Source organism: Psammomys obesus, unplaced genomic scaffold (genome assembly GCF_907164565.1).
Source record: "Psammomys obesus unplaced genomic scaffold, mPsaObe1.curated_primary_1811, whole genome shotgun sequence".
Taxonomy (NCBI): Eukaryota; Metazoa; Chordata; class Mammalia; order Rodentia; family Muridae; genus Psammomys; species Psammomys obesus.
The window spans coordinates 1,879,009-1,893,498 of record NW_026585643.1 but is presented as its reverse complement, the minus strand read 5'-3'; the positions used below and the strand labels follow the sequence as shown (position 1 = coordinate 1,893,498).

The 14,490-nt window shown below is 52.3% G+C and overlaps 1 protein-coding gene across 1 annotated transcript; it reads left to right on the top strand.

Annotated features, from left to right (window-relative positions):
- Positions 1 to 748: 748 nt before the first annotated feature.
- Positions 749 to 14,109, top strand: Tgm1 (transglutaminase 1). Its single transcript, XM_055616390.1, has 15 exons — positions 749 to 836; positions 1,456 to 1,779; positions 1,925 to 2,113; positions 2,992 to 3,240; positions 3,561 to 3,679; positions 3,984 to 4,091; positions 4,459 to 4,633; positions 5,000 to 5,138; positions 5,266 to 5,369; positions 7,733 to 7,821; positions 8,278 to 8,431; positions 8,536 to 8,817; positions 9,169 to 9,329; positions 9,652 to 9,788; positions 13,476 to 14,109. The coding sequence occupies exons 2-15, from the start codon at positions 1,461 to 1,463 to the stop codon at positions 13,699 to 13,701; spliced, it is 2,451 nt and encodes an 816-aa protein (XP_055472365.1). The 5' UTR covers positions 749 to 836; positions 1,456 to 1,460; the 3' UTR covers positions 13,702 to 14,109.
- Positions 14,110 to 14,490: the final 381 nt, after the last annotated feature.

Sequence of the window (14,490 nt, the reverse complement as noted above, 5' to 3'; positions counted from 1 at the left end):
AGGGGGGGGGGCAAGACTGTTTTTTTTTCTTGGGTCACACACACACACACACACACACATATACAGTCTCAGTCTTAGGAGATGGAAGAAACTGATGGCTCACTCATACTGGGGCCTGTGGAGCAGCTGGATGGAGAGAGACAGATGGGGGTGAGAAGACCTGGTAGAGCTGGCTGGTCAGGGACTGGCAGGTGGAGCCAGTCTGAGGGCCTGGCTGCTGATGTCATCTGTCTGCAGCCTGAGGTACTGGGACCTTCCTGGGCTGGCGGAGTCCCAGGCCCAGGGACCAGTTTCACAAGGCCAAGCTTGGTGGGTGCTACAAGAGAGCTTGAAGGATGGGGATGGCTATGAAAGCAAAAGTAGGCATCTCCAGCTTGGAAACAAATCTGCACCACAGGGCTGTGAGTGGAAGAGGATCCCTTGTCTGTTTCTCTCTGAACACCCAGCTTGGCAAGAATCAAGTAGGCGGGGGTCTATCACCGAAAGCCTTCCATTTTCACCTCAGCCCCAGATCTGACAGATTTGACCTGGACCCCTTCCCTAGCATGATCTCAATTCCTAGAAAGGAGAAGGTGGGTGGAGCCAGTCTTTCCCCGCCCCTGCTTGAGGACAGCCCCCAGAGACTGGCCTCTTGACCGAGAAGAGATGAAGCAACCAGCTTCCCCCTTTCCCAGAAGCTCAGCCCCGCCCACCCTCCCCTCATAAACCATTTACCCGGCCCGCCCTACACCTTCCACTCGCGTGGCTGCGTCCAGCCTGTTGGTCCCGTCCCATACGCCCTGACCTGCTCCACCCGGGCCCGGGACCCAGGGTGCCATCACCAACACCGCTGCCAGGTGAGAGGCTCCAGCGCCTACCTCAGTGCTGAGCCACAGCGGGTCCTTCCCTGTCAAGGGACTCAGCCCAAGCTCAGAAAGGATCGCTCTCCAGGGCATACCTGCTGTGGGCTGACACCCCGTTTCTCTGGGGCCAATCTCTGCCTGAAGTTTGCCCTGACGTGAGGAATGTGGGGACCCTGCCCGCCCCGCACCAGCTGCCTGTCTATATGGGAAGAACTCTGTTAAGAAATGGTCCTAGAGGCTGGGCCTCTAAACTGAGGAGCCAGCAGCTGGAGGGGCCTACGATGTTTGTGGGTTGGGGCTGTAATTGGTGCTCTCTCAGGGAACTGTGCATTTCCTCAGATAGATCCTCTCGGGTTTCTCCACTGGACATGTTTTGGGATGTGATTTGAGTTTCTACAGCAAGGTGAAGAGAAGGTTTTTCTCTGTAGTGTGGGGTGCTTTTTCTGGGTGACTGGAGGGGTCTTTGGGGCATCTCAGGGTTAGGTTGAGATGGTCTCAGTCACCTACCTGGTACCGAACCAGTATCTCTGGATAGAGTTTCTGGGAGGGTGGGATGGGCATCCCAGGCACAAGAGCTCCGGGTTGGCAAGCATCCTCTGCCTCCTCTTCACAGGCACAATGGACGGTCCTCGCTCAGACGTGGGCCGCTGGCGTGGGAACCCCTGGCAGCCCCCGACCACGCCGTCGCCAGAGCCAGAGCCCGAGCCCGACAGACGCTCACGCTCCCGAAGAGGAGGAGCACGTTCCTTCTGGGCTCGCTGCTGTGGCTGCTGCTCCTGTGGGAACAGAGCTGATGATGACTGGGGGCCTGAACCTTCCGGGTCCAGAAGCCGAGGGTCCAGCTCTCGGGGCGACCGAAGATCCGACTCTCGGGGTGGCCGAAGACCCGAGTCTCGGGGCAGCAATGTAAATGCAGCTGGAGACGGCACCATCCGAGGTGAGGCTGTCCACCTTAGCCTAGAGCTGGACAACTCTTACGGGGCCTGAGATGCATCCTGGCATCTCTAGGGCGGCTGAAAGACTCCCGAGGGAGGTCTGTGCTTCTTGCGGACTTTTCACTGACGGGGGATATGGCTTTACAGAGGGAATGCTGGTTGTGACTGGCGTGGATCTGCTGTGCTCGCGCTCAGACCAGAACCGCCGAGAGCACCACACAGATGAGTTTGAGTATGACGATCTGATCGTGCGCCGTGGGCAGCCCTTCCACATAATCCTTTTCCTGAACAGAGAGTACGAGTCCTCTGATCGCATTGCTCTGGAGCTTCTCATCGGTGAGTGGGGCCTGGAATGAGAAGGGTAAAGGCCCCGGACTTGTTGGAGGGATAGCTGGTATTAGGTTAGAGAGGTCCTTGGGCTCCTCCCTGGCACACCTCCCCTCTGCCAAGAGAGGCAGGTGCATGCTGACTTTCCTCAAGCCTCCACGAGCATCTGGGCATCTGTGTCATGGCGCTTCCTGCCAGGACTGGCCTCTGTGTCTCCTTCGGCAGTTTTGACTGTGTGCGCCTTTCTTTCTGGGCCTTGCTTGTTCATTCCTCTAGCCTCCATGTGTCTCTTTCTCTCTGCCTCTCCGTCACATGGCCCAAGGCAGGGGCCTCCCTCACAGTGCTGCTTGGTGGCCGTTGACTGTCCAGGCCGGTGATTATGCAGTTGCTGGGGGCGGGTGACTCTTCTCACCCTTTGATTACAGCCCAGCCATGCACACCCCAGCCTCTAATTTCCCAGGTACCCCTACCACCTCCAGAAATGCTCTGGGCTCTAGAAGCTGCGATCCCAGGGAGCAGGCCACACTGCACTTTGGCACCTGGAACGTTCTTTCCTCTGGACTTAGCTTAACGCTCTCCTTCAGTCAGTCCTGTAGGACAGTGAGACAGTCAGTGGGTGACGATGGCCCAGTATCCCCTCCCTACCTGGGTTCATTGTCAGGGGAAACAGGTTTGGGATGTTGAACTGGGACTCTGCCCTGACATGCGGGAGAGCACGGGGCGGCCACCAAGCTTCTCTGAGGAAGATTGTCACAGACCGATGTGGTAACCCCACTTAGGGACATGTAAATTGGCGCATAGACATTTTGGGTGGGGCTGAATGAAGTGTAGTGTCTCGCCTAGGTCCAGAGCAACTCACCGCTGAATCGCTAATCTTCTTGCTCTAGGGAACAACCCCGAGATCGGCAAGGGTACCCACGTGATCATCCCCGTGGGCAAGGGGGGCAGTGATGGCTGGAAGGCCCAAGTGACCAAGACCAGTGGACACAACCTAAACCTACGAGTCCATACCTCCCCTAATGCCATCATCGGCAAATTTCAATTCACCGTCCGCACGCGCTCAGAAGCTGGCGAGTTCCAGCTGCCCTTTGATCCCCGTAATGAGATCTACATTCTCTTCAACCCCTGGTGCCCAGGTAAGCCAGCAGGGGTCAAGAGCAGAGGGTGAGTGGGTCAGGGCTTGCTCTCCTGAGACCCAGGGGGGTGTCTAGACATCTGGTCATAGGAAAAGACGCCCCCCCCCCATTGCCCAAGAGAGGAGACTCACTCACTCTGATGATGAAGGGCCCTGGCTACAGCCAACCTTCTTTCTCCCCGTCTTTCCTCAGAGCCAGGCTAAAAGTGTCCCCCACCTCCATTTTCTTCTCTGTCTATGTGTTCTGCAGATCTGGTTAGGGGAAGGTAGGGCCCGTGGAGAAAACAGACCACATTTTCTATTTGCTTTCTGGGGCTACAGAAGACATAGTGTATGTGCACCATGAGGACTGGAGACAAGAATACGTGCTCAATGAGTCTGGAAGAATCTACTATGGAACAGAGGCACAGATTGGCGAACGCACCTGGAATTATGGCCAGGTATGGCAGGCACGGTCTCTCTCTCTCTCTCTGTCTATCTATCTCTTTCTCTCTGTCTCTCTCTTCTATTTTTTTTTTAATTTTTTGACACAGGGTTTCTCTGTGTATCTGTGGCTGTCCTGGAACTCACTCTGTAGACGAGGCTGGCCCACCTGCCTCTGACTCCTGAATGCTGGGATTACGGGCATACACCACCACTGGTCTTGGACACTCAGGGACATAGAAGTGAGGGACGTGGTGGACTGAGCAGGTGTTTGAGCATCACTTGAGGAGCTGAGGTCCCCTCTGCCCTCCTTCCTTCCAGTTTGACCATGGAGTGCTGGATGCCTGCCTGTACATTCTAGATCGAAGAGGGATGCCATATGGAGGCCGTGGGGACCCAGTCAGTGTCTCTCGGGTCGTCTCTGCCATGGTGAGCACCCCCATAGCTCTAAGACCTATCTGTGTCTCCGGCCCTCCCCTTTATGGATTTTCCATCCCTGTCCCTGAAAAGCATGTTGAGGGAAAGGGGTTTCACCCCTCTTTGTCTCTTCCCTGCCTGTACCCGACCCCGCCTTTCATGGTTTCTGTCCCAACTCCTTTGGAACGCAGGACCAAACCCCAAACTTGGCACACCCGGTGTTCACATTCCAGTGTCACAGCAAAGGGTGGGGGGGCAGAGGGGTTGGGGGAGGGGCGTGCTGATGTCTAGTTCTTAAGGTTGCTGTTAGAGGCTGGGGAATCCAGGAGATCCTGAGCACCTCCCCGAGTCCAGCCACACCCTGTCTTTTCCTGGGCAGGTGAACTCCCTGGATGACAATGGAGTTCTGATTGGGAACTGGACTGGCGATTACTCTCGAGGCACCAACCCCTCAGCGTGGGTGGGCAGCGTGGAGATCCTGCTTAGCTACCTCCGAACCGGCTACTCCGTCCCCTACGGCCAGTGTTGGGTCTTTGCTGGTGTGACTACCACAGGTAGTAGAGGGAAGAGGTCAAGAAGAGCCTGGTCTCTAAGGAGGGAAGGGTTCTGTTTATGCCCAGCCCAGCTGTGGCTACAGGAGAGGTGCCACTAAGGGTGGATGATAGAATGGCCTTAATTATCATTAATTAGTGTTAACAACTGAGAGAGGCCTAAGGGAGAGAAAGAAGAGGCCAGAGTCAGGGCCTGGGCCAAGCAGGTAGCTTTGCAAACTGCTTTGCAGCCCAAAGGCCACCTGGGTTCCCTGACCCTAACTCTAGTGAGCCCTCCAAGCTTGGCAAACTCAGCTGCCCTTTTCTTCCTGCTGATGCCACACCTGCAGCCAACCTCTGCCCCAGCCCTTAACCCTGGCTCCTCCACAGTGCTACGATGTCTGGGCCTCGCTACCCGAACTGTTACCAACTTCAACTCTGCACACGACACAGACACATCCCTTACAATGGACATCTACTTTGACGAGAACATGAAGCCACTTGAGCATCTGAACCATGATTCTGTTTGGTGAGCACAGGGCGAGGGGTGGCCTGCCACGTGCCCTAAGTATCAGAGGTGTGCCTGCTGAGGCGTGGTATTGATGGGAGACCGGGAGGACCTGAATGGGAACCCCAGGCCCTCCATGCTCCTCCAGGAACTTCCATGTGTGGAACGACTGTTGGATGAAAAGGCCAGATCTGCCCTCAGGCTTTGATGGGTGGCAAGTTGTGGACGCCACACCTCAGGAGACCAGCAGTGGTAAGGCAGGCCTTGCCCGGACCCTATTGGGAACATCTCCAACTCCAGAGTGTTAGCCCAAGACTTGGCTGGAGAGCCAAACCCTTTATCCCTGTAGGTCTTCACACGGACTTATCACCTGAACTACCGTGCAGGGGTTAGCTTATTTTCCTCTCTTCAGCTACTTGACTTAATTTTATTATTTTATAATTTATAATGATTGTTCTACTGAGATGGTTCAAAAGTCAAGAGAGATTCAAGTATATTCAGTGAGCGATTTTCTTCCGATGATGAGCTTATTATTCTTACTTGCCTGTTTTTTTGTTTTTTTTGTTTTGTTTTGTTTTGTGTTCTGTTTAGTTTGGTTTGGTTTTTTGAGACAGTGTTTCTCTGTGTGGCCCTGGCTGTCCTGAAATCACTCTGTACACCAGACTGTCCTTGAACTCAGAGACTCACCTGCCTCTGCCTCCTCAGTGCTTTTAAACCTATCTATCCCAGGTGCAATTAATTAAAGGACATACAAAAAGTCATTTTTAGGGGACAATTCCCACCACAGACACACAAAAGAAGAAAAAATGTTATTAAGTAATGAATGAATACATGGAAGGGGAAAACAGTATAGAATTGAATAAGATAAAATGCAGAAGTTCCTTATTTTCTCTGAGATGTTTTTTTAAAGTAAATTTCTATTTTTGGGGGGTTCCTACTCCAAAATCCGACCATCAGAATTTCCAACAATAGGATCTGGTGGTATGTATCTGTTTCTTCCCAGTCCTGGCTTTGAACCTGGGGCCTTCAGCATGCTCAATATCCATTTTCTAATCTCTGCTGCAAAAGTACCCCTGGTGAGTTTTCAGGTCACCATGTCTGGGACCCATTCCATGCCAATTGGTAAATAGTGGCTCGTGGGGGTAGAATGACTTTGTCTGCATCGCCAGCAGAATGAGTCCTCGATCCCTTCCTTTTCATTCCCCCGTTCACTGCACTCATGCACAGTGTAGAGAAACCTGGCCTGGGACAGGTTTGAAGAAAACAGCTCTGTAACCCTGCCCTCAGACATGACCTAGGGTGACATGAGCTGGGGGCTGCTTGTCACTTCTCTGCACGCATGTACAGGTACAGAGAAGTGAGACCTGCTGTCTTCCCTGCCCTCACACACCTTCTCCCCCTGTGGCTCAGGGGCTACCTCCAGGCAACATGGCCTGGACAGCTGCTTCCTTCTCCCCTCCACCTTCCTAGAATCAGATGGCCTTGGCCCAACTTATGTTCTTCTGGCTATTTCCCAGACACCTCCCTGTCAATCCATCTATGTAAAAGGTGTCCTGGGTTGCATAACCAGCAACGCTTGCATGTGCTAGGAGACTTGAACTCTGGTCCGACTCTAAGAAGTAATGGGGGTAGGTGTCAGGCAGGGGCTCCAGACTCGATTTCTAGGGCCTGAGTCTACCACTCTTACTTTTTAAATGAGTGACATTAGTAAGAAAGTACCTTACACTTTTGTGTGTTATATTCTTGAATAGAATGGTGTGTGTGTGTGTGTGTGTGTGTGTGTGTGTGTGTGTGTGTGTACTACGATGTGGTATAGTTGGGAGAATTAAATGGACAATGTTTATCAAAAAGGACTAGAAGTGCTGGGCAATGGTGGCTCACACCTTTAATCCCAGCATTCAGGAGGCAGAGGCAGGCAGATCTCTGCGAGTTCGAGGCCACCGTGATCTACAGAGTTAGTTCCATGACAGCCAGGGCTGCACAGAGAAACCCTGTCTTGAAAAAGAAAAAAGAAAAAAAGTTCTAGTGGTATAGTATGCCTACAACATTACAGCTGCTCAGTAAGTAGGAGCCTTTTCTAGCTGTCTTATAAGATCCTGGCATCCACCCCCCTGGCCGAGCCTGTTTCCCCATCGGTAAAAGGAGGCCAGAGCATTAGGTGTTGAGATTCTTTCCTGTTGGATAGGCCACACTTCCTGTTTACACTTTCTGTCCCAGCTAGCCCACTTCAGCCAGCCCTCCTGGGAATAAGGACCCACCACCCTTCTCACTTCCCAATAAAGAGATCAGAGCGTGCTGCAAAGCTGAGGTATTTCTGCAATAGTGATGGTGGCACCAGTGCTCTCAGCCAGCCAGAACCATTATGGGCCCTGGACTGACTGTGAGGAAAGATTAGGGGAGGGTGTCCTGTCCTCTGAGAATCGTGCCCAGTGCAGCCAGCCAGCGCTGAGAATGTACTGACAACCTGGCTGTGGAGCCAGGCTGTCCACAGGCCCCTCCTACTCCCGCCATGCCTTCTGGGTGGGTGCTGTGGGAGCCTTGTGTGGCCTCTGACCAGAGTCCAAGGTCAAGCCCCCCTTGACCGCCTTAGGCACATCACCTGACTCACTTCCTAGGTATCTTCTGCTGTGGCCCCTGCTCTGTGGAGTCCATCAAGAATGGCTTAGTCTACATGAAGTATGACACGCCCTTCATTTTTGCTGAGGTGAGGGCTGGGCTCCAGGTGCCTCCTTCAGCAAACAGTCTGTGGTGTCCAGAGTCAGTCCTGAGTCCTCTGGTCCTGACTTCACCGCTCACTGATTAGCTGTGTAACCTTGGGCAAGTCACTCATTCTAGAGTCTTAGTTTCCTCAACTGTAAAAAGGAGATAATAATGGCTGCCTTGCTTCCTGTACTCAGGATCAAAAGGGATAATGGATATGGGGCTGCTTCATAAGTTGTAAAGCAAGCGAATAAGCATAAAGGATTACTGTTATTAATGCTGAAATGGGCTACAAGGGGCCTCCTAGACAAGCTTCTTCCGCACTCGGTGACTACGGCTGGCTCACTGTGGAAACTCTCCCAGTTGGGCCCTGCCTACAGCCCCTGAGGTCCGGGGAAGGAAGGGCAGTCAAGCCTATCCTCCCGGTATGTTCAACCCTGCTCTTCTTTGCTCACCACAGGTGAATAGTGATAAAGTATACTGGCAGCGACAGGATGATGGCAGCTTCAAGATTGTGTATGTGGAGGAAAAAGCCATTGGCACACTCATTGTAACGAAGGCAATCGGCTCCACCATGAGAGAGGACATCACCCACACCTACAAGCACCCAGAAGGTAACATTCTCCCAGTTCAGCCGGCCCCAGGCTGGGGAGTTCCCGCAGAGAGCATTTGCCTACCCCAGCCGGAGCTCAGATTCACCTTTGACCTCTACCCTCAGGCTCAGAAGCCGAGCGGAAGGCTGTGGAAAGGGCTGCTGCCCATGGCAGCAAACCTAACGTGTATGCCACCCGGGACTCTGCTGAGGATGTGGCCATGCAGGTGGAGGCACAGGACGCTGTGATGGGACAGGATCTGGCAGTCTCCGTGGTGCTGACCAATCGCGGCAGTAGCCGACGCACTGTGAAACTGCACCTCTACCTCTCTGTCACCTTCTACACTGGTGTCACTGGGCCTACCTTCAAGGAGACCAAGAAGGAAGTGACACTAGCCCCTGGAGCCTGTAAGTGTTCCTATCCCAGTCTTGCCCCAAGATGGTACTCCCTCCCCCTAGATGGTGCTCCCTCTCACCTCTGCCCTTAAATAGTGCCCCTAGGTGGTACTCCCTCTCTAGCCAAGTCCCTAGGTGGTGCTCCCTCCGTTGCTCTGCTCTGCCCTCCTCAGCCCGGCCCTCCTCAGATGGTGCTCCCTCCCTAGCCCTGCCCTTAGCTGGTGCTCTCTCCCCAGCCCTGCCCCTGAGTGTTCAAGCACCATGGCTCAGGAGGCCATGGAGGCCCTACAGCATTGGGGAACACTTCTGGGGAGGCCATATCTGAGGAAGAAGGCCTTTGATTGCCATGCATTTTCTTCCTAGCGAACTCCGTGACCATGCCTGTGGCCTACAAGGAATACAAGCCCCACCTTGTGGACCAGGGAGCAATGCTGCTCAACGTCTCAGGCCACGTCAAGGAGAGTGGGCAGGTACTAGCTAAGCAGCACACCTTCCGTCTGCGCACCCCCGACCTCTCTCTCACGGTGAGTACAGCTTCCTGGGACTCAAGGGGTGGATAGGGGGCAGGGAGCTGAGGCTAAGGAAAATCATGGGCGAGGGAAGAGCACTAAGCCTGAAACAAGTTAACCCTGGTGAGCCTTCTAGAAGGCCCAATTCTGTGGCAGCCACAAATTGTAGAATGGATAGAAGTTTCCTCCCTGGTCTTTGAGGTGGCTTCTCAGAGGGACAGAAATGTGGGACCTGGCCAGCTTTTGAGTCTAACACATTTCTTCCTTGGGTACAAAGTAGAGGCCCTGCATGTCTGGCCAGGGTCTCTGATGAGGGATGGGTCTCTGTTTCCCTCAGTTACTGGGAGGAGCAGTAGTCGGCCAGGAATGTGAAGTACAGATCGTGTTCAAGAATCCCCTGCCCGTCACCCTCACCAACGTCGTCTTCCGGCTCGAAGGTTCTGGGTTACAGAGGCCCAAGGTCCTCAATGTTGGGTGAGTCTGACTTCTCTAACTCTGCTGCCACCACCTCTTTTACCCAGGCTTCCCCAAGCCTCAGTTTTACTTTTCGTTTTGATCAGAACCCCACAGAGCAGTCTGGGGCCAGCTGGCAGTCTCGGGTAACTCAGGCCAGGTCAGCCCAGCCAGGGCTCAAGGCCTGCTGAGAGCCTCAAGTTGCACTGTGTCCCTGCCCTGCCTCACCTTTTAATTAGGGCACTGAAACTCGAATGGAAATCATTAGTAGCCTATCCCTGACATTTGCCAAATATAGACGTGTTGATCATGCACTTTCAGGAATAGTATCTCACTTGGAGATCATACAGGCCCTTTAAAGTACATTAGAGATTATCACATAATTAAAAGGAGAGCTACAGAACTCTAAAGACTTAGGTTGCAGCCCCTGGCCCCCTGCTCCTGCCTGGGGCTCCTTGGCCTGCTGCCAAGGCTAACCTTCGTGGGCTCACTTGTGCGGTGGAGATAACAAAGCCCCTGGGTTGTTTATTCCAGCCTGCGGTATAGTCAGTCAGTCTCCACTACTAGCCAGCTTTAAACTGTTGCCATCGTCACCCTCACCTTGGGAATGGGACAGCTAGTGGCCTCATCTCACCGCTCATCAGGGCAAGCCTTTCCTGCTCTGGAAAAGCACGGAGGGAAAGAGCAGGCAGAGGACCTTTTAAACCAGCTCTCTTGTGACGGGAGTGGGTGTCCTTTTCTAAGAAGGGGCTGTGAGAGGGCTGGGGTAGAGGACCCTAGCCTACCTTTCCGCTCGTATCTTCTGTTGGTAGCCACTATTGTTATCAGGCCAAAGATGAATTTACTGTCTTGTTCTTTGGCCTAGCTTGTGGCATGGGGGCTGTGATATCACAACGCAGCACAAAATATACCCTATGAGGAAGGGTGTCTCTAGCAGCTCAGATGACAGGGTGGAAGACGGGCCCTGGGACATCACTCAGCTGCATTCACACCACAGTGGAAGGCGTCCTCTGTCTTAGGCTCCCTAGAGGCACACACCCTTGCCAGGCTCACAGCTCTTGGGCTGCTCCCACTAGAAAGACAATAGCCCATCCCTGACATTTGCCAAATACAGAAGTGTTGACCATGCTCACTGCCAGGAAGAGCTGGCCTCTTTCTTGAGTGCATGGCTTGCGTAGTCTCTGTCCTGCCCCCATCGTCTCACTTGGGAGCTCCGGTACAAGAACTGGACAATGCCAGATCTGGCTTGCCTCCCTTGAACATTCGGCTGCTTCTTGGTTGCTATGGTTTTGGACCTGAGTCTCCAGGACAGTCGGTAGCCTCAACGGGACATATCAGATTCCAGGATGGGTGTTACTTTGCCTCTCATTTACACATCAAAGGCTGTGGTATGGAACCCAATTATGCCACAAGGTGTGCCACCCCAGCCTGGTGACTGGCCACTTAATAAACATTCCAGGACTCACTTCTCAGGTTGACTGTGTCACCGGGGAGGCTGCAAGCTCTTCTTGGGAATCTCCCCTAGGACCGGAATCTCGCTCTGTAAATCTTTAGTGGCCTGTATCTCTTCTTGAAAGGTGGGTTCAACTTTGGAGAAAAGGCTGAAGCCATTTAGAGTTAAGGTTAATCACCAAGGAAAGCAAATAACAAATAAATGTCTGTGTCATTTAGAAATTCTGCATGCCACAAAGGAGACATAGGTGTATGTACCTGCTTATGAGGGATAGAGAGGGATGGAGCAGGAGAGGGAAAGCAGGAGGAGGAAAGCAAGATCTGAGATACCTACTGCCAAGGACAGTTTCATTACCAACCAGCACTTAAAGTTCATCCCAGCTTTAGCAGCTGACTTGCTCTCAGCTTAAACTCAGAAACAGAGGTGTGACGAGGGCCTCACTAGGGCTATAAAAATGAGTCCAGGGAAGATTTTGACATTTCTACCTGGAAGCTAGATAGCAGGGTTTCGGGGAAGGGGGGGGGGGGAATGGAACTAATGTCAGTGGTTGTAATATAAAGGTTAACTTCCGAACTATTACATCTCAATTACAGTGGGCTTTTGAAGGCTATTGTAAGGCTAAGCAACTTTTAACCTTCCATCTATAGATGGAAACCATCTGACCCATGTCATTGCACTTTGCACACATTTCGGGCTTATGAACCAAAAAGTGAGGACCAAAGAAATAAGCTGTCTTAAGGCACACAGCTAACTAGTAGACCACTGGTCCAGGGAAACCTCAGAAGCAGCCTCCAAGCTGAGTGCTTTGCCCCAAGGAATGCTGTCTCATTCCCTTGGCAGACTACTGCGTAGGGCCTAGTGCCAAAAAGGAGCCCCAAGACAAGCTTGGGTTGGATTGGGGTCAGAAGTACAGCTTCCGACAACCGGGGGATGGAGATATTCCAACAGGCATGAATAGACTCCACATAAATGTAACCATGTATACTTAAAATGCAGTGTATCGGGTGGGATGTTAAGTCCCTGTAATTATAGTACTTGAGGCAGAGACTTGATAGTTGAAAAATCCAAGGCCAGGCTCAGCCACATAGTAAATCTGAGACTAGTCTGGGCTACATGAGACCCTCCCTAATAAGTAAAAGAGTAAAGTTTGTAGGCAGAAGGAAGAGCCCAGAAAAAGGAAAGATTCATCTTCTTGGGAACAGGAGGTACTCAGGGGGCCCTTGCTGAGTCAGTGGTGTGAGCTAGGACTTGGAGAAAAAGTAGGGATGAAGTTGGCAGAGCTAGGAGCTCAGGGCAGGCATGGTCAACACTGCAGAGCTTGATGGAAGTGAGTGTGAGCAAGGAGGGATCCTCGGTGGGGCTGGTCCCCGGGAAGAATGGTGGGGGTGAGGCAGCTGTGCCGGGGTGGGAGCTGAGTCAGAGTGAGCCTGTATGTCAGGTTAGGGAGTTGACTTCTCTTTCAGTAAGTGCCAGGGATGCCCAGCCCCTGAGGGATTTAGTTCACTTCCCAGTCATGAGCAGGCTAGGGGAAAGGTGAGATGGCCAGTGAGTCCGGGGAAACCCTGATTCCCAGAGGTGGTCCGGGAATAGATTTTCAGAGCTCACGGAGGAAAAAAAGGCACGGGTGTTTGTGTCACACACAGAGATACGAGAACACGTGTCATTTTTAGAATGCCAGTTGTCCATGCTTGAGACAACCTTTTTATTGTTTTTTTTTTTTTTTTTTTTTTTTTTTCTTATGTCGTTCCCCTTTTTTTTTTTTTTTTTTTTTTTTTTTTTTTCTGGATGACATCCCACTGTCAATTCAGTATGTGAAGCTGTCCCTTCTCTGTGGAGGACAAGCGTGGCAGATTTCTTTAGCTTGCTCTTCTGGCATTTGAGATCCCTGTTGGGCCTTCAGGTCTTGCTCTAGAATGCTGTGGGGCACTTCAGAGCAGGGGCAGGGGGAAGGAAAGCAGGTGAGAATGCTGTCTGTGGAGGCAGCAGTCTCTCTCCAGGTGCGAGCAGGAAGGGAGGAGGCTAGGTGTTGGGGAGATTTTTAGCGCAGGCAGCTGGGTGTGGAGGTGCCATGGGTTTGTGTGGAGGTGGCCTGGGGTGGAGGCTCTGCCTCAGTTGTGGGTGTAGATTCCAGCTGAACCCAGAAATGCCTGGATGACTCCACCTTCCGTGCTTCCTTCCTGGCCACTCCAAATCTGTCTTTGCTCTTGACTTTAACCCTTAGTTACTCAAGGCTCACGATACTGTCTCCTCTACAGGGACATCGGGGGTAATGAGACAGTCACGTTACGCCAGACATTTGTGCCTGTGCGACCAGGCCCCCGCCAGCTCATTGCCAGCTTGGACAGCCCACAGCTCTCCCAAGTACATGGTGTCATCCAAGTGGACGTGGCCCCAGCCTCTGGAGGCGGGGGTTTCTCAGATGCTGGAGGTGACAGTGGCTCCGGGGAGAACATACCTATGGCCTATCGAGGTGGAGCTTAGTCCTGCACCAGGAGCAGTGGGACTGGAGTCAGATGAACAAGGACATTGCCCCAGGATGGGGGCCCATCAAAAAGTAGCTCCCCAGGCTCAGGCAGGAAGGCTGGGGCCCCTGGGGAGGCAATCGGTCTTCACCTGTGCTGGTAATAAACTGTTTGGTTTTTTGTTTTTTTTTAAATGAAGATGCTGTTTAGTATACTGTCAACCTAGGCCAAGAGGTACAGAGTCACACTGTGCTGGAGATTTATATGGCATATCTTAAGGCCCTGGTTCTGAGAACTGTGGCTGGAAGGTAACAGTGCCATCTCAGCCACACTCGAGATAAAGCTTGCTCAGTTTCATGGCCTCCACACCTAGTCCTAACCGTATTTTCAAACAGTCTTGTCGAAATTGGGCCTGATAGCACAGGCTTGTGATACCAGTTCCTTGGGAATTAGGAGGATCTAAAGTTTAAACCTGAGTTACACAGTGGCTTCAAGGTCAGCCTGGCTAACTTAGGGAAACCCTGTCTTAAAATCAAAAGTAAAAAGGACACTGGGACTACAGCTCAAGGATACAGGCTCAGCATTTGCCTTGTATAGTTAAGGACCTGGCCTAAGGGCTTTGTGCTAGAAAAAAAAATTATCTTGAAGAATTTTTATAGAAGAAATTATGTTCAGTGTTTGAAGTCAGCAGACATAATAGGACCAGCAAGGTAAGTCTATAGATAGAGATGCTGTTACCAAGACTGACAACCTAAATTTAATCTCCAGGACCCACCCAGTAGAAGAGGGAGCCAGTTATGGGTCCCAC

What these genes read in the sequence shown, in the direction of transcription:
- Tgm1 (XM_055616390.1), top strand. Translation starts at nt 1,461, where the DNA reads ATGGACGGTCCTCGCTCAGACGTGGGCCGCTGGCGTGGGAACCCCTGG. An exon ending in CCCCCGACCTCTCTCTCACG is followed by an intron (nt 9,330 to 9,651) that starts GTGAGTACAGCT and finishes TGTTTCCCTCAG; the next exon opens with TTACTGGGAGGAGCAGTAGT. An exon ending in CCCAAGGTCCTCAATGTTGG is followed by an intron (nt 9,789 to 13,475) that starts GTGAGTCTGACT and finishes TCTCCTCTACAG; the next exon opens with GGACATCGGGGGTAATGAGA.